Source organism: Fringilla coelebs (assembly GCF_963513975.1).
Source record: "Fringilla coelebs genome assembly, chromosome: Z".
NCBI classification, from domain to species: domain Eukaryota; kingdom Metazoa; phylum Chordata; class Aves; order Passeriformes; family Fringillidae; genus Fringilla; species Fringilla coelebs.
This window is the reverse complement of record NC_140031.1, coordinates 34,656,009-34,674,084: the sequence shown is the minus strand read 5'-3', so window position 1 is coordinate 34,674,084 and position 18,076 is coordinate 34,656,009. Positions and strand designations below refer to the sequence as shown.

Genomic DNA, 18,076 nt, shown 5'->3' with positions numbered 1-18,076 from the left:
TGGTAGCTCAGACAAAAATAATTTGAATCAGTGAGACATGTAAAATAAAAATTTGCATATGTGAGCCCATGTGTGAGGAAATAATATGAGCAGATGCAGTGCAGCCTACACAATGCACATAACTATTGAGTCTGTATCTTCGGAAGCGACAAATTTTAATACCATAAGACTAATTTGAATATCTTGTATTTTTAAAACAAATACTGCATAGTGGCACCTGCTGAAATGGTTTCAGGAGTATATACAAAATTTTCTGTATTATAGAGTAATTCTATTTCTATGCTTTATAAACGTATTTCACCAGAAACCACCTTCTGGTATATCTCTCTTGTCATAGGGATATAGGAACGTGCAGGTTCATACATGAAATACAGAGGTTCAGATATAATTTCTGGATTAAATCCTTCATTTGCCAGACGCATTTTCTGATGCTTGAAAGTTGCAGTAATTTCCATAACGTCCTACAAAAGAAATTATTCAAGTAAGGTGCAATATTCCATTTCAGTCTATATCAGTGAAATTCTGATTTACATACTGAATAAAATAGATCATACAATTGACTGTAGAATTTCTTCAGTTAAACAATTATCAGATTCACAAGTGCAGTGAAATCTAAATCTAAATCTAAATGAATATTTTATTTCTATTTCATTTTCCTACTAAAGCAACACACAAGATATCAAGTTTCTATTTCAACATATGCATTTTCTTTTAACTTTCCTTAGGGCAGTCCAGCACAAAATCAGTAGAATGTGGAACACTTGGTGACGCTCTGCAAAGAGCTGACTGATTTTTTGGTGTAGGCTCTCTTCTGATTTCCTACTGCTAAGCTTAATTTAAAACATTAAACCCGACAATGTTAAATGCCTTCTTGTCTTACTCGCCGGTATAAGGAGTTTCTACACAGCCATTATTAAAATGCCAATTCATGAACAAGCTGTTCTGCACACAATGGTTGGTGTATTTGAGCAGAAGTAGTATATAAATAAATTGCCTTTTGAAAGTTGTTTACATTAAAAGTTTAAAACAGACTGGTCTCAATCATTGTTATTACTTATATGGTGTTTTCAATGTAGTGAACCTTTTGTTTTAGTTCCCACGCTGAAAAGATCCACTTTTTAGTTCTTGTTGGAAGGAATTTAAAAAAACTCAGGTGGAAGAAATAACAGAACCCTGGAGTTCCCTGGTTTTTCTGCATCCTTGTCCCCATGCCTCTGTTATTTCTTCAGAATGAAGTAGGAGATACTGAGAACAAAAAATCAGTCTGTCTGATTTGCACAAAACCAGTCAACTATAATTGCAAGTCATATTGGAAAAAACCTACATACTGACTGCTGAAAATTTTTCAAGAATGATTTTGATTTTAATCCAATATTGCATGAGAATTTCAAGTATTTCTTTGTCAGTCTTGTTTAGGGTGACCTCTTTCTCAGGACCTAGAGAGGGGAATAAATTTTCTTCCAAACAGAAAATTGTGAAAATAAATCCTGTTTTATTCCTCTAAGACATTTTATAAAGCAAAAACAATTTTTTCTCATTTTGATTTTTTAAAAATAAAATTGAATTTATTTAGTTTATTAAAAATTTGTGTAAATCGTAAATATTAGTTAATTAGTACTGCTAGTAACTTTGTTTACTTTGGCTCCTCCTCAGTTACCCAAAAAAAGATTCAGTCAAAGAACATGTAAATGCAAGCAGGTTTAATCAGTTCTACATATATAAATCTTAGAGCTCTGTATAGATTTGCTCAGTCTAGTGGAACAGTAAAGACAGATCAGTTCCAAAAGCTTTTCCTGGAAGACACCACTTATGTCCTGAAGCACCATAGACAGTATAACCTATGCTTACTGCATGTGAAGGTACATTTACTTAGTACAGTAATCTGTTAGTGGAAAAAAAGGTTTTTCTCAATCTTTAAGTTCTTCAATTTGTACCTTTTTGACAATGTATCAGTATTTAAGGAAAAGTAAAGCTGCCAAATGCCTCTCAGCATCCCCTAACAGTGGAAAACTGTGAGCCACACACTTTCAGATGATGTAATGTGGAGCTTTTTCCTACCCTTTGCTGTTCATACTCTCCTGCCTGGTTGCAGATCATCCTGCAGGGTGTTCACAAGGGGTATAATCCCTGTACTTTTAAAGTGGACATTAAAAAAGAGTTGTATCCCAGTTCTGCTTTTGTACTTTAAAACGTGAGTGCATTTTAATTCTCACATTAGGAAATCTCCATAAAACTTTTACTATCTGTTGTAATAACCTGGTATTTCTTTGGTGCCTTGTCAGTAACAGTGGATAATAATCACTTCAAGAATAGCCACAACAGGAAAAGGTTTGAAATGGATCAGGTCACCCTGTTATAAGAAGACACTCTTATGAGTAAGGCTGCACACGTGTTTGCTTAGCCTTCTATTGACTTGAAGAAAACACTGGTTAAAGTACTTTGAAGCAAAGTCCAAGAGCAAAATTATTAGTCCCAACAAGGATTCTTAGGTATGGATGGATCCATAAAACAAAATAGAAGTTTAATTTATCATCTATTTGCTAAAATTCATCATAATAACAATTATAGGAACAGTAATTTAGGCTACTATTTCCTTTTTCAAATATTTAAACTGTTAGTAAAATGCATTCTGCATTACATGATTGAAGTGACCAACTTTCAAGTCAGACAGAAGATGAATACAAGTGGCAGACACCTGATTGTCTTACCATGATTCTCACAAAGCGTGGTTGGGCATAACTTGGGAGGAAGTTCTCAACATGCTTATAAAGTCTTTCTCCATTAAAGCTGTGGTAACGTTTAAGCACAATAGCTGCCATCCCTGTTCTTCCTTCATAATCTAAAAAAATTGAAAAATAGTATGACAAGTAAGAGTATATGTGAATGTTTTATAATATTTGGGTGGATTTAGTAATATTCAGAACAAATAAATTGATATTGTGAAATATCCATCCTGTTTTCTCAGACATCACTGAGTTTAAAGTATATGATATTTTATTTATAAGGTATATTATATTTTATTTACTTATTTTATTTATACATGGTATTGGAGAACTTTAAGAGTTACTTTCAGTGGGTTTATTCAATTTAAAAAAAGTCACATATGTCTTTTTATTGGGAATTCTCTGTAGCTGGAACTGCCTGCTAGGTTTTATTTCTACCTGAACACTGGCAATATAACAGCCTAATTAAATCCTAGGGAGCATCAATTAAAAAAAGCCTGAACGCACCCACATAAAGACTAATGCAGCAGATGGACATAAACATGTATAAGACTCTACTTGTTCTATATAAAGTTAAATGCCTACTGTGCACTGTAAAGGCAGTGCTGAGTGCTTTCCACTCTGTCCCACAGACAAATTTGTGACAAAATATGTGACTCCTAGTAAATTACTGCCATCAAATTATGTTTGACATGCAAACTGAAACAAAACCCTTTTCAAAAATATGTACCAGACATAGTTCCTTCATTCTATTTATTGAAACACAAGAAAAAAATTTTAAGTGGAGAAAATGTCCGAGTTGGAAGAAATCAGCTGCCACAGTTAAATCTGTTCAGAAAAAAAGAGCAGCCTTGAGGCCTGCCTTAAGGCACTGGAAAGAAAAATATGGGTATTCCTTTCCCTGAAAATGAATCTGCCATTACTGAACTGGTGATATGCTGTGAAGTTTGTTATGGCAATATCTGATACTCAAGTCAATATAGAAATATGAAAGACCATGCTATCTAGATATTATTGACACTACAACCAAAAATTGATGTGAACTGTGAGGCATTTTTTATGTGCTATTTACTGCCTGAGGTAGCAATAACCCTTTTGAGGAGCTCCCATGAGCTCCAGCTGTAGATGATAATGAGAAATGCTTTGAATATTAGATTACAGTTTTATTTGCATGCACTGCATGACTGTCACCTGCTGATCAACCATTCAGATGATGGCCTTTGAATTTTATTTTTATGTATCCTTTTTCCTTGAACCCATTGTGCTTCCCATCTCCCATTGCTGTCTCATGACAGCTTCTTCTTCATGTGACTAGTTTCTTTTAATACTAGACTTTATTTGCCTCCAAAGGAAATGATGAATAGTTACTCAGCACCACAAAAAGTTTGTCTTCCTCAACCTGTTTCTTCCATGGCTGCATCTGCTGAGAATTTTTTTTTATTTTGTAATTTGGTTTCCTACAGCTTTTCAGTATGATATTGTGTATTTTTATGAAGCATCATATATGATTGAGAGCATTCCAATTATGAAAAAATATATGTGTTCTTGGACAGTACTCATAAGATACTGGTTTCAGATGTTATCTTTTAATATATTCTATCTTACCATTTTTCAGATGAAAGCCTTTCATGTAAGAGAAGTCTTGTGTGGTTCATAACTTTTTAATTCTCACTTCATATTTCTCACTCCTGTGTTACAATTTTTAATTTATCCAAATTTTTCTTTCTTTCATTACAAAATTTCAGCATGTCATGTTTATTAAATGCAGCATTTTGCTGAAACTGAAATTTCAAAACACTGTAGAAAAGCCTGAATTGCCAAGCTGAAACCACTTATATACTTACATGTACTTGTGCATGCAGTTGCAAGAACAGAAAAGTTACAGTAAGAAATTACTATAAACTCCAGTTTATGCTCTTAAACTATAGGGAATGTCTTACTTTTTACGCTTACACCATAAACGTTAACTTCTTGGACAAAATCCATCATACCAATGATCTCTGCAACTTCTAAAGTGGCAACATTTTCTCCTTTCCACCTGTTGAAAATATTTCTTATATTAATATAAATCTTAGCTTATACATGTTTTATTCTATATGTGACAGAGGACTACTTTTAATGTGGGCTACATTCTTAACTGAAGAATCATTTTCTGGCTTAGTGCCATGTTATTTGAGATCCCAGTGACACAAGAAATGCGAAATTTGAAAAATTCCAACATGTTGGAGTGAACTTTGTAGGAGTCGATTCCTATCTTTAGTGGTTTTGTTTAAACAAAGTTGACCTTCATCACGTTTGAGTCTGATCTGTGTCACCCAGACCTGCATATGTGTGATTTCTTCCAAGCTCCCTGGATTCACTCTTAACTTTGTGCTGTACCTGAAAGTGTCTCCCACCCGGTCAGTGAAGTAGAGGAACCCATCCTCATCCATCACCAGGAGGTCCCCTGTGTCAAGGTACACATCTCCTTCCACAAACACATTACGCAGGAGTTTCTTCTCTGAGGCTTCTTTATTTCCAACATATCCAGAAAATGGGCCATCCTCAGTAACTTGAAAAACTAGAAGACCAGGTTTACCTGCAGGTCGTGAAAAGGGGGAAATAAACATATATAGAGTGAGCTATTAAGAGCATAAATTATCATATTAAAAATCCTTTGGAAAGCCACATTGGTTTTGTGTGTCTTATTGCTACATTACCGTAGTTCTTTCCTGAACAGAAGAAATGGGTGAATGGAAAAGGAACTCAATTTTGCTTCCTTCTGATCCAAAAATCTGAACCATAGGGAAGGGATTTTTGGAGTGTGTTGTACATCACTTCCCCGGAAAAAGCATTTCCCCATTGAAAAGATGATTTATCTTTATGTATCCTTTATGTACTTTGAAAAGGGTGATGGTAGTCAAACAATACATGTAGAGGCAATATGTAGAGTACCTAAGATTTCTGAGGGCTTTGAGGTTTTCCAGAGTATAGGGATGCTACTGCCTTAGCACTGGTGTGCTGGTGTGACAAAACAAGTTGTGATCCACAATGTGCACCCCTGATCATCAAGGGGTCTCTGAAGTATATCCCTACTGGGCATCACTGCTTGTTGCTGCCTAAGTCCTAGTTATAACAAGGACAAAACTTCCATTGACTGCCCTGGTATTGATTCAGAATGCCCTTTGAACATGTTTCTTTTATTATTCTTTATCTCTGGCTTTGTTCTCAATGTGCTCCTGAGGTTAAAAGATAATTCTATCTTTGAAAAACTTTTATTTTACTCCTTCAGCAGATGTAATTAGATATTTTCAAACAAATAATTTTCTTCATGACTGTATTTCTAAATCCTAAATTTAATCCTCTTTATTTTTTTTGAACAATCAATATGGCAAATGGAATGAAAGCTCATACTACCTTTCAGAAGAGGAGCAGACATTGCTGCAAATACAATGCATAATTTATAACAAAAGAACAACCAAACAAAAATATTGAATTTAAAAAAGGATTTGCTCTAACCTCAAGTCATTTTTACAGGAGGACCCACTAGTCCATTTTGTGAATTTAGTCATTACAATTTCACATTGCATCAAGGGACAGCTTCAAAGTTGTCTAAAAAATATGTGTAATAACCTGAAAAATTTTTCTAGTTGTGTCATGAAACTGGGAATTTTATCAATTTCACAGAGAATCCAATAATTTTTCATGCAGTTTCTAATGTGACTGCAGTGAGGAAGCAAGCTCTTTTCAAGAAAAAAAAAAGAATATTTTTCTTGATTTGGATATCGTCAGCAAATAATATCTTATCAGAAAAAATAGGAGATTGCTACTTTTTTTTCCAGTACTACTATCATATCAATCATATCATATCATATCATATCATATCATATCAATCATATAATATATATAATGTGATATGTAATGTTACATTGTCAAAGATAAGCAATAATAATTGTTGATTTGATGACCAATACTGCTGTGTGTCATTGAGATCTGACATTATCATAACCTGTTATCATTTAGGTCATCTGTACAAGCCTCTCCTCTACCTCCAGGATTTTTATCTCTATGATAATTAAATCTACAATACTAAAACTAGTGATGTTAAAGACCTTTTCCCCAGAATTGACAACTTTGACACAGATGGATTTGTGCATGTGTACACAGGCGCATGAATATTTGATGTGGCTTTGATAAACGCAGTGCTCTTATTTGAGACTCAGTTTTCAGGATTTTTCTCAAGCATGTTCTCAGCTAGAAGACTACCTTATTTTCAGTCTGGGAGCTTCAACTCTTTGAGGTGGAGTATTCCATTTTAAGTAGGAGTTTGGAAAGTCTGTGCAACTCTAGCTACTAAAATGATAAATCTGGTTTTGTCAGTAATTATAAAAATATGATCCACAATTTGAAATTTTTCTGGTTTTCATCCGGATTTTAAATCTGAAACTTAGAAAGTATCTTTAAACACCTGGCCTCAGAGCACAACATACCTGAGAATTACTGTATCTTTTCTTTTTCTTAAAAAAAAAGCACATTTAAAAAATCTGATTTTTCCAGGAATAGGAACAAGCCCTTCTCAAGTGAGAATAAAAATATTATGGGTCCCAAATATTACTATTTTTCTTATATGTTTGTAATTTTTTTCTTTTGGGTTAATTTATAAATATTTGGATGTATTATTGCATATATTAGCAACAGATCTCTATTTGGATCAGTTTTCCTATTTTTTTCTATTTTCAAGTTCTAGGTGTATGTCAAAAATCTCTTCCTCACAGAAATATCATAATCTAAATTGAGCCATCTGTTAGTTAATAGATAACTAATATTTTTCCTTACCTATGGGTGCTTTCTTACACCTTCCATTTTCATCTTTTATAAGTTCTTGTTTCCAGACATCATATTTCAACAACTCAAAAGAATATAGAAACTAAAAAGAAAAAAAAAAAAACCAAAACAAAACCACATATTCATACTTAAAACTATCTCTTTCTTACTAATTTTCTAGCTTTGATAAAAATTGCTTTGAATTGATGAATGGTCCCTAATGACTTTTGGAGACTTGAGACAGCCTGAAATAAACTGACAGTATTCTAAGAGGCAATTGTCAGAAAGTGTTTATATCATGATAAGCAACACTAAGTGTACATATACAGGTAAGTGTTCATCTCCTTTATTGATAAAAAGAAGCCCATTGTCTAAGAGTAGGGTCAGATTCAAATAATTTATATGAAGGATAAAGTGCATTTGATCAAATTGTCAGCTTTGCCTTAAAACTGCCATCCATTTCTAAAATCTCTAGAATGCAAATCAAGATGATTCTCTGTCAAAAAAAAAAAAAACCACAAAATAAATTTACAGATATCTCAAAAATTACACCAGACAGGTGCAAATGAAAGCTTTCAACTTCATGACTTAATTAGACTTTCCTGCCTCAGTCCTCCATCCACATGGTTAAGATTGCTAGAAGATGGAAAGTCTTGCAGAGATGTCATTGTCATGCCAAAGCATTTTTGGCATCTCAGATATAAAACAGAAATCATTTGGAAGTCATTTGGTCTTGATCTTAACTGATCTGAATCTTTAGTATTGTTTGAATAGTATTTAATGTAGTATAATGTTCATGATTCACAGAAACTGTACAAATTGGAAAAGCATTTGAGACTGCCAGGATGTTTTTATGGTAGAAACATGGAGAATTTCAACAGTGATTGTATACGTAATTGTACAGCTTAGATATTTTGAGATTAATATTGTTCTCCTTTATTTGCTGAGAATTATGAATTTTTTTTGTTTTGCTAATCTTATTTCAGAGAAAGTGTGACTCTAGTTTTAATGAGCAGAGATGCAGCCAAAGAAAAAAATTTGTGTAAGTTTGCTTTGGAATATCTATCTCCTGATTCATACCAAAAGTCAAATCAAAACTAGTTTCTGGCCTCATCATTTGTTATTTGTGGGTTTTCAGGATGATAAGTAAACTTTAATAAAAATCATTACCCAGTCCTGTGGGTAGTCACTTCTACACAGTCAGTTTGGGTTTTTTTTAATATATTCTGGGGAAAAAGTTGGGTACACAAGCTCCTACGTACTCATTGTGTATATTTACTGTGGCTTCAAAATATATGTACAGAGAATAGAGTCAAGGAAGTGGCTAAGAATAAGACTTCTGTTTTCATGAACCAATTATTATTATTATTGTATCTAGAAAGAAGGAAGCATTTTTTTCCTTCCTGTTCTTTATGATTTCTGCCTTTCCCATGCCTTTTAATTTTTATTTTTTTTAAATTATTGTATGGTTAATTGGTTGGTTGGTTGGTTGCTTTGAAAACTCTTACCTTTGAGAAGATGCCAGCACGGCCCACAGCTCCTATTTTATTTGTGTAGTTCAGGAAACCAAGACTTCCTTCTGTGGACCCATAGAATTCAAATATTTTAACTGGGCCAAACCTCATCAGAAATTCTTTCCATACAGAAGGTCTAATACCATTTCCAAGGGCAAGGCGCACTTCATGAACTCTGTCCTCTTCTTTCTGTGAACAGACAATAAGAAACATTCTGTAGCTGGGAAAAGAGGATCTAAATACCTAAAATTGACCTAACAGAACAGAATGTTTCTAACAGAAAAATTTTAATTTGTGAACTGCCACCTTGATTAAAATACTTCACAGAAAGGTTATTTTTTTTTGCTGTTGTTGTTGTTTTTTAAAATAAAACAGAAAAGCATAAGAAATCTTGATCTGAGGTTGAGGTTTTTTTGCAGGGTGAAAACCTTTTTCTGTAATTCTTTGAATTTTCAGTTATAAACTCTATAAAGAGGATGTATATTACAAAGTTTAAAAGATTTTAGCTGTAAATAAATAGTTATGGCTAAATGTCAGCAGAAAATAAACTTATTTCAGGTCAACAGGAATGGTTCCTTCAAATCAAATAAACGCCTTTTGGTTTTGTTGCAATGTTACTCTAATCTTTACAACTGTAAAATTATGTTTGATTTCTAAATAATATTAAGGTGACTTAAAGATGGAACTTTGCCCTGAAATATTTTAGCAGCGTTTCAAACTTCTGACTTTCAAAGACATTCACATATAATTGTTCTCTGAACTATGCATTAGCAGACAATTTCATTTGACCCAGGCCTGCATGTTATGGCAGATTATTTGCCACGGCAGGATCAACCGTAATGCAGACTAAACCTCACTGTTAAACAGAGGAGCCAAACTGGAGTTTGATACTCCCTGCTTCTGCCTAATCAGATGTGTTTTCTTTTGCAATTTTAATGGCAAGTCTGAAGGATTAAATGTTTTGATCACGTGTACGCAATCCCACTCAATTTTGAACCAGCTGGGAGGCTGGCTGGGAGATTTCCTTCATGCATAATGTTGTCCCTTCTTCAACACTTTCTCTTCAGGATGAAATGATGGGTTTTGATTTTTTTCCCCAATGTATTTTGTGATACTGTAAGACTTGAAGTAAAACTCAAGAGTTTGAGAGATGACAAGCAATGGGAGAAACTGTTATTCTTACCTTAGTTCAGGTCTGGTTCAACAATCTGCAGCATTTCCCTGAACTTCCTTGAATTTTAAATGTCTGTTTAAAAGTTATATGGTTCCCTTCAAAGACATTCTTTGACATACTTTGTCAGTATTTTGTTACATTCTGTGGGCTTAATATTTACTTCTGATAGGTACATGAGTCTGGTTATCTTGCAGTAGATGTAATTAGTCACAAAGTTTCTGGCCACATGAAGAAATCCCCAAGTGCCTCCTAGTTTCCAAATCCATGTTCTTTCTCAAATTGTGAGACCTGGGCATGCTCAGTGAAAGGAGGGAAGGACAGACACCCTGTGTATGATGTAGAGCATACTCAGGTTCCTCATGTTCAGTCCTAGTCCTGAACCACACCAGACCTATTACCCTGCAGGGGTTTCTTTCAGTGTAGATGAACCTGTGTGGTACAGTAGAGGTTACCTGTTATTTACGCATATAACATCTGGTTATGTGTTATATGTGGCCACAGTCCAGTAAGGTCATGTAAGCAAGATCTAGTAGGATGTAAGTTGACAGAGCTCCTGATGTACCTGATCCACTCCTGTCAGCAACCTCACCTTCCTCAACTCACCCAGGCCATCTCTGTTTTTCCCCTCTCAGCTGCCAGTTAATTATCTATTTCTTCTCTGTTAAATTTTTATCACTGAGTCACAAAATGATAGTTCTCATTGCTTTTCCCTGCAGGAGAAACCTTTCTACAACTGGTTTGGACTAGCTAATTATCCCTTTGTGGTTTCTTGACCCATGGACTACTGATGCAGTAGTAGCTGTTGGTGAGGCTTGAGTCCTGTTCAGGCTTGTTTGTACAGGCTTGAGCTCTGGCCAACAGCTATCCTGCCTTGTACCCTTTAGTACTTTCTGTCTTTGATCCCTCTCCTATATCCAGACCATCCAATAAAAAGATTCTGTTCAAACCAGCTGGAGAATTCTGACACATATTTCCTTGTTCCTAGTCCTTGCATCAATCTCTGACCAATACCTTTGGAGATCATTTGACCTTTGTGCTTGTACATGAGGTCTTCTGAGGCAGGTAGGAATACTTCCTGTCATCTCTCTTCAGTAATATCCTAACTTCCAAGCATAAAATTTAAAAAATTAACCAAGCTTTCCCAAAAAATTGACTAAGTTGTTATTGAGAAATGAGAGTTGCAACTTGGTAAGTATTTTCAGATTTACTTGTCATTGTTTGGTGACACTTTACTTTGTTTCAAACCTGATCATGATTTAATTGTCATGATCTTTAGGACTGTTATCTCAGGGGGGACCAAGGTTTTGCACCACACTGTTAGTGCTTTAGCTTCATACAGATATATCCATTATCATATATACAGACATGGAAGAGAATGTGCCTTGGGAAGGCCTCTAAGAAAAAGATTAAAACTAATAAAAACTCATTCATCAGTTTCAAAGTTAAAAATAACTATCATCCATTAAATGCTGAATATAATAGGCCTCTCTTGATAAACAATTACTTTGGAACAGAGCACTGAAATTGTTTAATCATTCAGTCTGGTTCAGTCTCTTGTTGGGTCATTGTGTATGCTGAAGCTTTTATAGCTTAAACCTTTTCCTGACTGACCTGTGACTTGCTGGTCAAAAAGTTTGGCTTTGCAGAGGCACTTCTGTCAGTGTCAGGGTGAAAGTGTCCTACCCTGCCAGGTTTGTTCCTTTGTCACCACTTCATTTGCTTGTGTAAACTTGATTGCTATTGGTAATAACAAGGAACGCAAGACCTAAATTCTGCGTATGCTGTAAAAAGCTATTGAACATTGAAAATACTATACTATTCAGAAATGAGTGAATCTATCTGACTTTCAGATTTGCTATATCTTAAAGCTGCATTTGCAAACAGAACTTACACAGGGCTGATTGCAGAGATAGCGGCAGAGTTCTCCTATATATAAAAACACGGTAACATTGTATTTCCTACAGTCATTCCAAAACTGCCTTGCAGAAAATTTCTTCTTCAAAACACAGGTCGCTCCTATGTGATGAAAACAGATAAGAAATTTCAAAATAACCTTTAAAATAAATCCCTTGTCTTCTACCAATATTGTAACAAAAAGAAAAAAAAAAAGTTGTCATTCTCTTAATTTAGTTAATGATAAATTCAGCTAATAAAATAAATTGTAAGCTATTTCCAACAGAATCTGTCTGTTAAATGAAACTTGCACAATTAAGCCTTTGCTTCTTTTTCTGAGTAGTAACTAAAAACTTAGAGTAACAGAAGTTAAAGAAGTAACACTTTTAATGATCTCCCATTGCTAGTAATAGGTCACATCCTAAACATTTTGTTTCTGTCAAGATCATGAACTAGTTTAACTCTGAAAAAAGATCTTGGAATGGAGGAAATAATAGCTTGCAACTTCTCTATTTATGTGACAAGGGGTGGAAAGGAAATGGGCTGTCTTTGTGGTTTCCATTTCATTCACCTTTTTCTGTTCCTTGACAACTGAGAATCAACACCATTTTTTTCTGTGACCCTGATGTTCTTTTAGAGCTTTCCATTCCAAAAGCCTCTTCATTCTGCACCTCTCATATCTGTCACTCCATCCCTTCCTAAGTATTGTCAGTCAAGAATTTACCAATTTCTGTTTTTACCCTTTCAAAAATGCGTTTTTGCCCAATCCTGTTTGTCGTCTGTGAGGTTTCCCAGGGCCTTCCAAATTTTGAATCCCTTCTAATCCCATCTTGCCTGTTCCTCCCTGGTCTTGAAACCTTTCAGAGCTCCTCAGCCTCACCCTCCTCAAAGCTTTGTCATTCAAATCCCAGACTCCCAGGTCTCTATCTAAACACCTAAGATGTTGCCCTACATTTTCTGCTCCAAGAAAATTCATAGCCTCAAACCTCTTCATACACTCATTTTCCATCCCCTTTGTGTTTCTGTTAGGCAGAAGCAGTCTTGCATGCAGTTACTATAAGCCAGCATGCCTGCCTGCCTTGTTCCTGAATAAACAAAACACTGAAATATCTTTTAAAACACCCCCATTATATACTTAGCATGCCAAAACCCAGCATCTAGGCAAGACTCTAACAACAGAAAAGAGGGACGTACCTGGGAAATATCTGGTTGCTAGCTCTCTACAAATGACTTCCATTACTAAATTTAGCAGAGGAAATTTTGTCCTTCTTCCTGTTTTTCACTTTAATATGATGAATCTAACTCTGTAGGTCTTATTCAAATAAGAGACTGAAAAAGTTCTGCAACACATTTAGTCAATCTTATTCTGAAGGTTGGGCTTCCACAATGCATTTATAGCTTCTGATACTAAAAATCAAGCCTCAGATGCCTGGGTGAATGGCTTTACAGATTTTTGGCATAGGTTAAAAATATGATTTCAGGTTAAACCTATGCAATGGTGCTAACAATACACAGAACTCAAGTCATTTTATGCTGTATTTATACAACTATTAGTGTCTCTTCTAAGCTTCAAAAACTATGCACATAGCTTAGATATTGCCCGCAAATGGGGGAGGTGATAAAAATGATAAAATTACAAAATGTTTTTGGTAAACATATTTGAGTTACCAAGCAGTTATTCACATCATACTAGCAGTTATTCACATCATACTAACATGTTATAGCCTTGTCAAGTTAATGAAACTTCACTAGAAGGTAACTATTACCTAACTGAATGCATCCACTGATGCCAAGAAGAGAAGCACTGATGTGGTACAAGGGAAGAGTGACATATATAATATCCTGAGAAACTGCACCACACCGAGTGAATGCTAGGGAGGCAGCCAGAGTTCTGCGGTGAGTGATGATAGCAGCTTTTGGGAAACCTGTCAAAGGGAAAGAGAAAATAACTGTAAATGTACTGCATCCATTAATAATTTTGCTTTAAATAGAATTATGTTGGGAATGTATGGGGAGAATTCTCTTCTTCTGAGTCTTTGTCCTATGCTTTGCTGTTTTATATCTTCTTAGTCTCTCAGCTCCTTCACTCTTTCTGCCTGTAGAGCTGTTCAATCATAGAATTATGGTTAGGGTTGGAAGGGATAATTATAGTGTAAGATAATGCAGTCCCAACCCCCCTGTTGTGTCTGTTTCATCTGGGGGACAAAGTCCATGCCCGTCACAGGTGTGTCCAGGCCAAATCTACACTCAGGTTTCCCTTGCCAGAAAGTGAGAATGGGAAAACTTCAGGAGAGTTGCTGCGTCACTCAGCTTCTACTTGCCATGGAAATAAGTTCTACAAAGTTGCTTGGATTGACTTGTGGATGGATTTCCCCATTCCTCCACTCTAAAAACAACTCCTATTTCAGAATCAAAAGCAGAGGTTCTACTGTTCTTCCTTTCTGAGCAACTCTTAGAGACTGACTTTATTTGCTTTATAATCAAGAAATTAATTTCAACCATGGAGTATCTATGTAGAAGTTCAGTAACTGAAATTACACTCTTGTTAACCTATAGCAAAAACAGTTTAACGTGTACTGTGCTTCTAAATAAATTAATCCTCCCTGTCTTGATTTGGAAATTCAAGTTCTGTCTTTTTGTATCTTTTTGCTTTATTTGTACTGCCTTAATTTTCAGAGGTGCAGCTGTACTTTGCTAGCACATATCCTCACCTGTACTTCCTGATGTGAAGATATGCAGAGCTGTGTTTCTTGTGTCAGTGACAGCTCTAAGATGAGATGGAACAGGATTATCAGGCACCTTGTCTAGTTTGTCTGATAGGGTGTGAACGTGCTGGAAAGGAGAACTGGCGCTCATCAGCCAGACAGCAACATTATTTTCCAAGAGATTCAAAATAAATTCTTTCTCTATTGATCCTAAACAATCTGCCAAGTTAAAACAAACAAATAAACAAACAAACAAGCACCCCATGGTAATTATTAAAATAATAATTAAAAATTAAAATAATATCATGGTAATTATTAAAATAAATACAACAGCAGACCTGGTTACTAGCACTGAAATTATATACCATACCACTGTATTAGCCTACCACAGCCATAGGAGGGCTAACCTGCATAGTGGACAGTGAAAAAATCATCATGATGTTTAATTTCCCTATATTTCTCATGCAGCTTTAATTGTAATTGATAAAACACCATGAACTTAATTGGGTGTTACTAATATATAGGATTTAATTAAATCACATTTGTTGTGAAACTTGGTGCATATACCAAATAACAAACCCTCGCAAATTCATATGGAATTCTGGTAGTACTGCCAACCTGTATAAAAGATGGGAAAACAGGAATTGAAAGTTAAATAAATTGCCTAGTGTTGCATAATATGCCATAAACAGGGATGAAACTGCAGCTCGTTGTGCTGTAATTTTTGCTTCAAGCACTGCTACCTTGGGATTGCTACTTAAAGTAGTTATAAAGTAACATAAATTTTTATGTGGGTGTTTTGAGCTGAAGGAAATCACAACTACAAAGGCAATCTGTGTCGGTCTTCCTGTAGTCAGTGAAGTTTTATATAAGCCACATAAATGAATAAATAGAAATGGAAATGAAATTATGCTAAACTATCTCCCAAGGCTGTTTTCTTGCTGATGCATAATTATTGCTCCTGGTACCTTGTCCAGTAATTGGAGAGTTTCAGATTTAAGTTTTTTATTCCACTAATTAATTGCATGGGGCTTATTTTGGGCTAGAACTGTAGAAATTTAAACATTACCTCTTTTCTCTCATTTTTAGACAACGCTACCTCTTTCCTTATTTTTCCCCTCCTTTTCTTCCCTTAAGTATGTGTATATATAGAGAGCTGGCAGCTCTGAAGGGCTCTGATTCCCTATGGTTGATAAAAGCAGGGAAGAGTAGGAAGGGAGCAGTAAGTGAAACACAGCACAGAACTTACCTTCCCCTATGACCAGCGCTTTTGCTGCGCACATATTGACGCAGTGCAGGAGCGATCTTGGGTGGATATTGGTGTTGAGGAAGGCCACGATGAAGCCCAGCTTGGCTAGCCCGAACCAGACATGGATGAAGTCAGGTCCATTACCCATCAGCAGGGCCACAGTGTCGCCTTTTTTCAGATTCCCATAGTGCAGGAGGGCCTGTGCTACCCTGTTGCTCCTCCTGTCCACGTCCTGATAAGTGTACACTGTCCCTTCATAGATAAGGAATGGCTTGTGGGGATTTTTTTCCACTGTCTGCCTGAAAAGGTCACTTATGGAGAGAATTCCATTTTTCGCCCACTTTTTTACCGTTGCCTTTGACCTCTTCCATCTCAAGAAGTAGATCAGGTCTGCCCAGAAATAGGGGAGAACGATCTTCAGGGCGACACACAGCACCGCTATTCCTCCGGCAACTGTTGAAATCCACGTGCATAGCATGCTTGGAGCAGGGCGATAATACATTCAGTGATCTCAGACATATAAAATACATACATTATAGCAATTAACACTGAGTTTTAAGACATAGACCGGAAGTTAACAAGCTAATTACCATTCCAGCCGTTAATTTGAGAACTGTTAAAAATACCTTATTGGTGTTTACTAGAATAAAAAGACCCACAAGAGTACAAAAAAGAAGAAGGGAGTGAAGAGTAAATAAAGGATTGTGCAGGATTTTTAACTTGTAATCAAAACTATGCCTAGATTTTTTTACTTTTTACTAAAAAAAGGTGAAAATAAACAGGCCAGGCATATACTATCATATGTATAATATGAAAGTATGTAATGTAGCATATGCCTGTAAGATGCACCAAATGTTGTCCTTTGGTGCCTAAGTTGTATTTTCTGGCCTGCTAGAATCTGAGACCATTTGAGACTAAAAGTTTGAATAGTCTGATCAACAGACTGAACATACACAAATTGCAGGCACCATACTGTGAAACTTCTGCATCTTCTGAAGTATCCAGTTTTCACCATAGGATTTTCTGGCATTTGCAATAAACAGTGAATAATAACTTTGCAATATTTATGTTATTTACATTATTTACAATAGCATCCTGCTGTGTCAAACAAAATTGTGCACAAACTGAGGTTTGGAAAACAACCTTTATAGTATAACAATGATTGACTTCTGTAAAGTATTTCAGGCAAAAATTAATTGTCATATTTTCAAACAGTCATGGGGAGAACTTGTGAAGATCATGCAAGATCCTTAGAGTATAATATAAATAGCATTGACCAGTCTCCTTTTTAAAGTTTCAGCCATGATTACTACTAATATTTGAAATGTCTTATGTGAGAATCTAGGATTCAGGAACATTTCAGCAGACTGAGAGGCTTTTCTAAATGGGGTGACCTCTACTCCGTAGTTTAGAAATAAACTAGCTGTACTTTTGTTACATACCTCCAGCTTGTTTACATTTTAAAAAATATCCAATGAATATGCCTGTAAAATTCAGGGGAAGTCTTGCAGAAAGCAAGATCTTGTATGCACCATAAAGCATATGAAATGTATTAGTAAAAGAGCAGCTTAAAAATGAAAGCATAATGGCATTAATTGCACAAAAACCTACAAATGAAGTTAAAGCATGTGAGGCACAATGTTTTAATGTTCTAAACAAAAATTCTAAACCCATCAGTTCCTGAAGTCTTCAATTTGCAAAGAGACATTCTTAGTTACCTTGAAATCTGTCAATTCTTCTTGATTACACTGTATTACCTATCTGGCCAAAAGCCTTATCTTCCAATGTTAAGAAACAATTGCAGTAGCTGCAAGTTTAGACTTAGAATAGATGTGCCCTTAAAAGACCCTCTGTTTTTGCTCCTATGGCTCCTTTACTGCCTTTCTGCCTTTCTCAGAATGTTATTGTTTAATGGCCAAGGGCACAAACAGAAGATCTCCTGAGTGTCATGGCTTGTCTGTGATTTGGAAACCTTTGCTCAGCTTTCTTTGCCACATGCAAGCATGCAAGACTCA

The 18,076-nt window shown here is 35.5% G+C and overlaps 1 protein-coding gene across 1 annotated transcript; it reads right to left on the bottom strand.

The window, feature by feature from the left end:
- Window positions 1-284: 284 nt before the first annotated feature.
- Window positions 285-16,539, bottom strand: LOC311165436 (long-chain fatty acid transport protein 6-like; the record flags this gene model as incomplete). Its single annotated transcript, XM_084225403.1, has 10 exons — window positions 285-461; window positions 2,709-2,839; window positions 4,664-4,761; window positions 5,103-5,301; window positions 7,539-7,629; window positions 9,035-9,229; window positions 12,106-12,230; window positions 13,874-14,032; window positions 14,819-15,031; window positions 16,062-16,539. The coding sequence occupies 10 exons, from the start codon at window positions 16,537-16,539 to the stop codon at window positions 285-287; spliced, it is 1,866 nt and encodes a 621-aa protein (XP_084081529.1).
- Window positions 16,540-18,076: the final 1,537 nt, after the last annotated feature.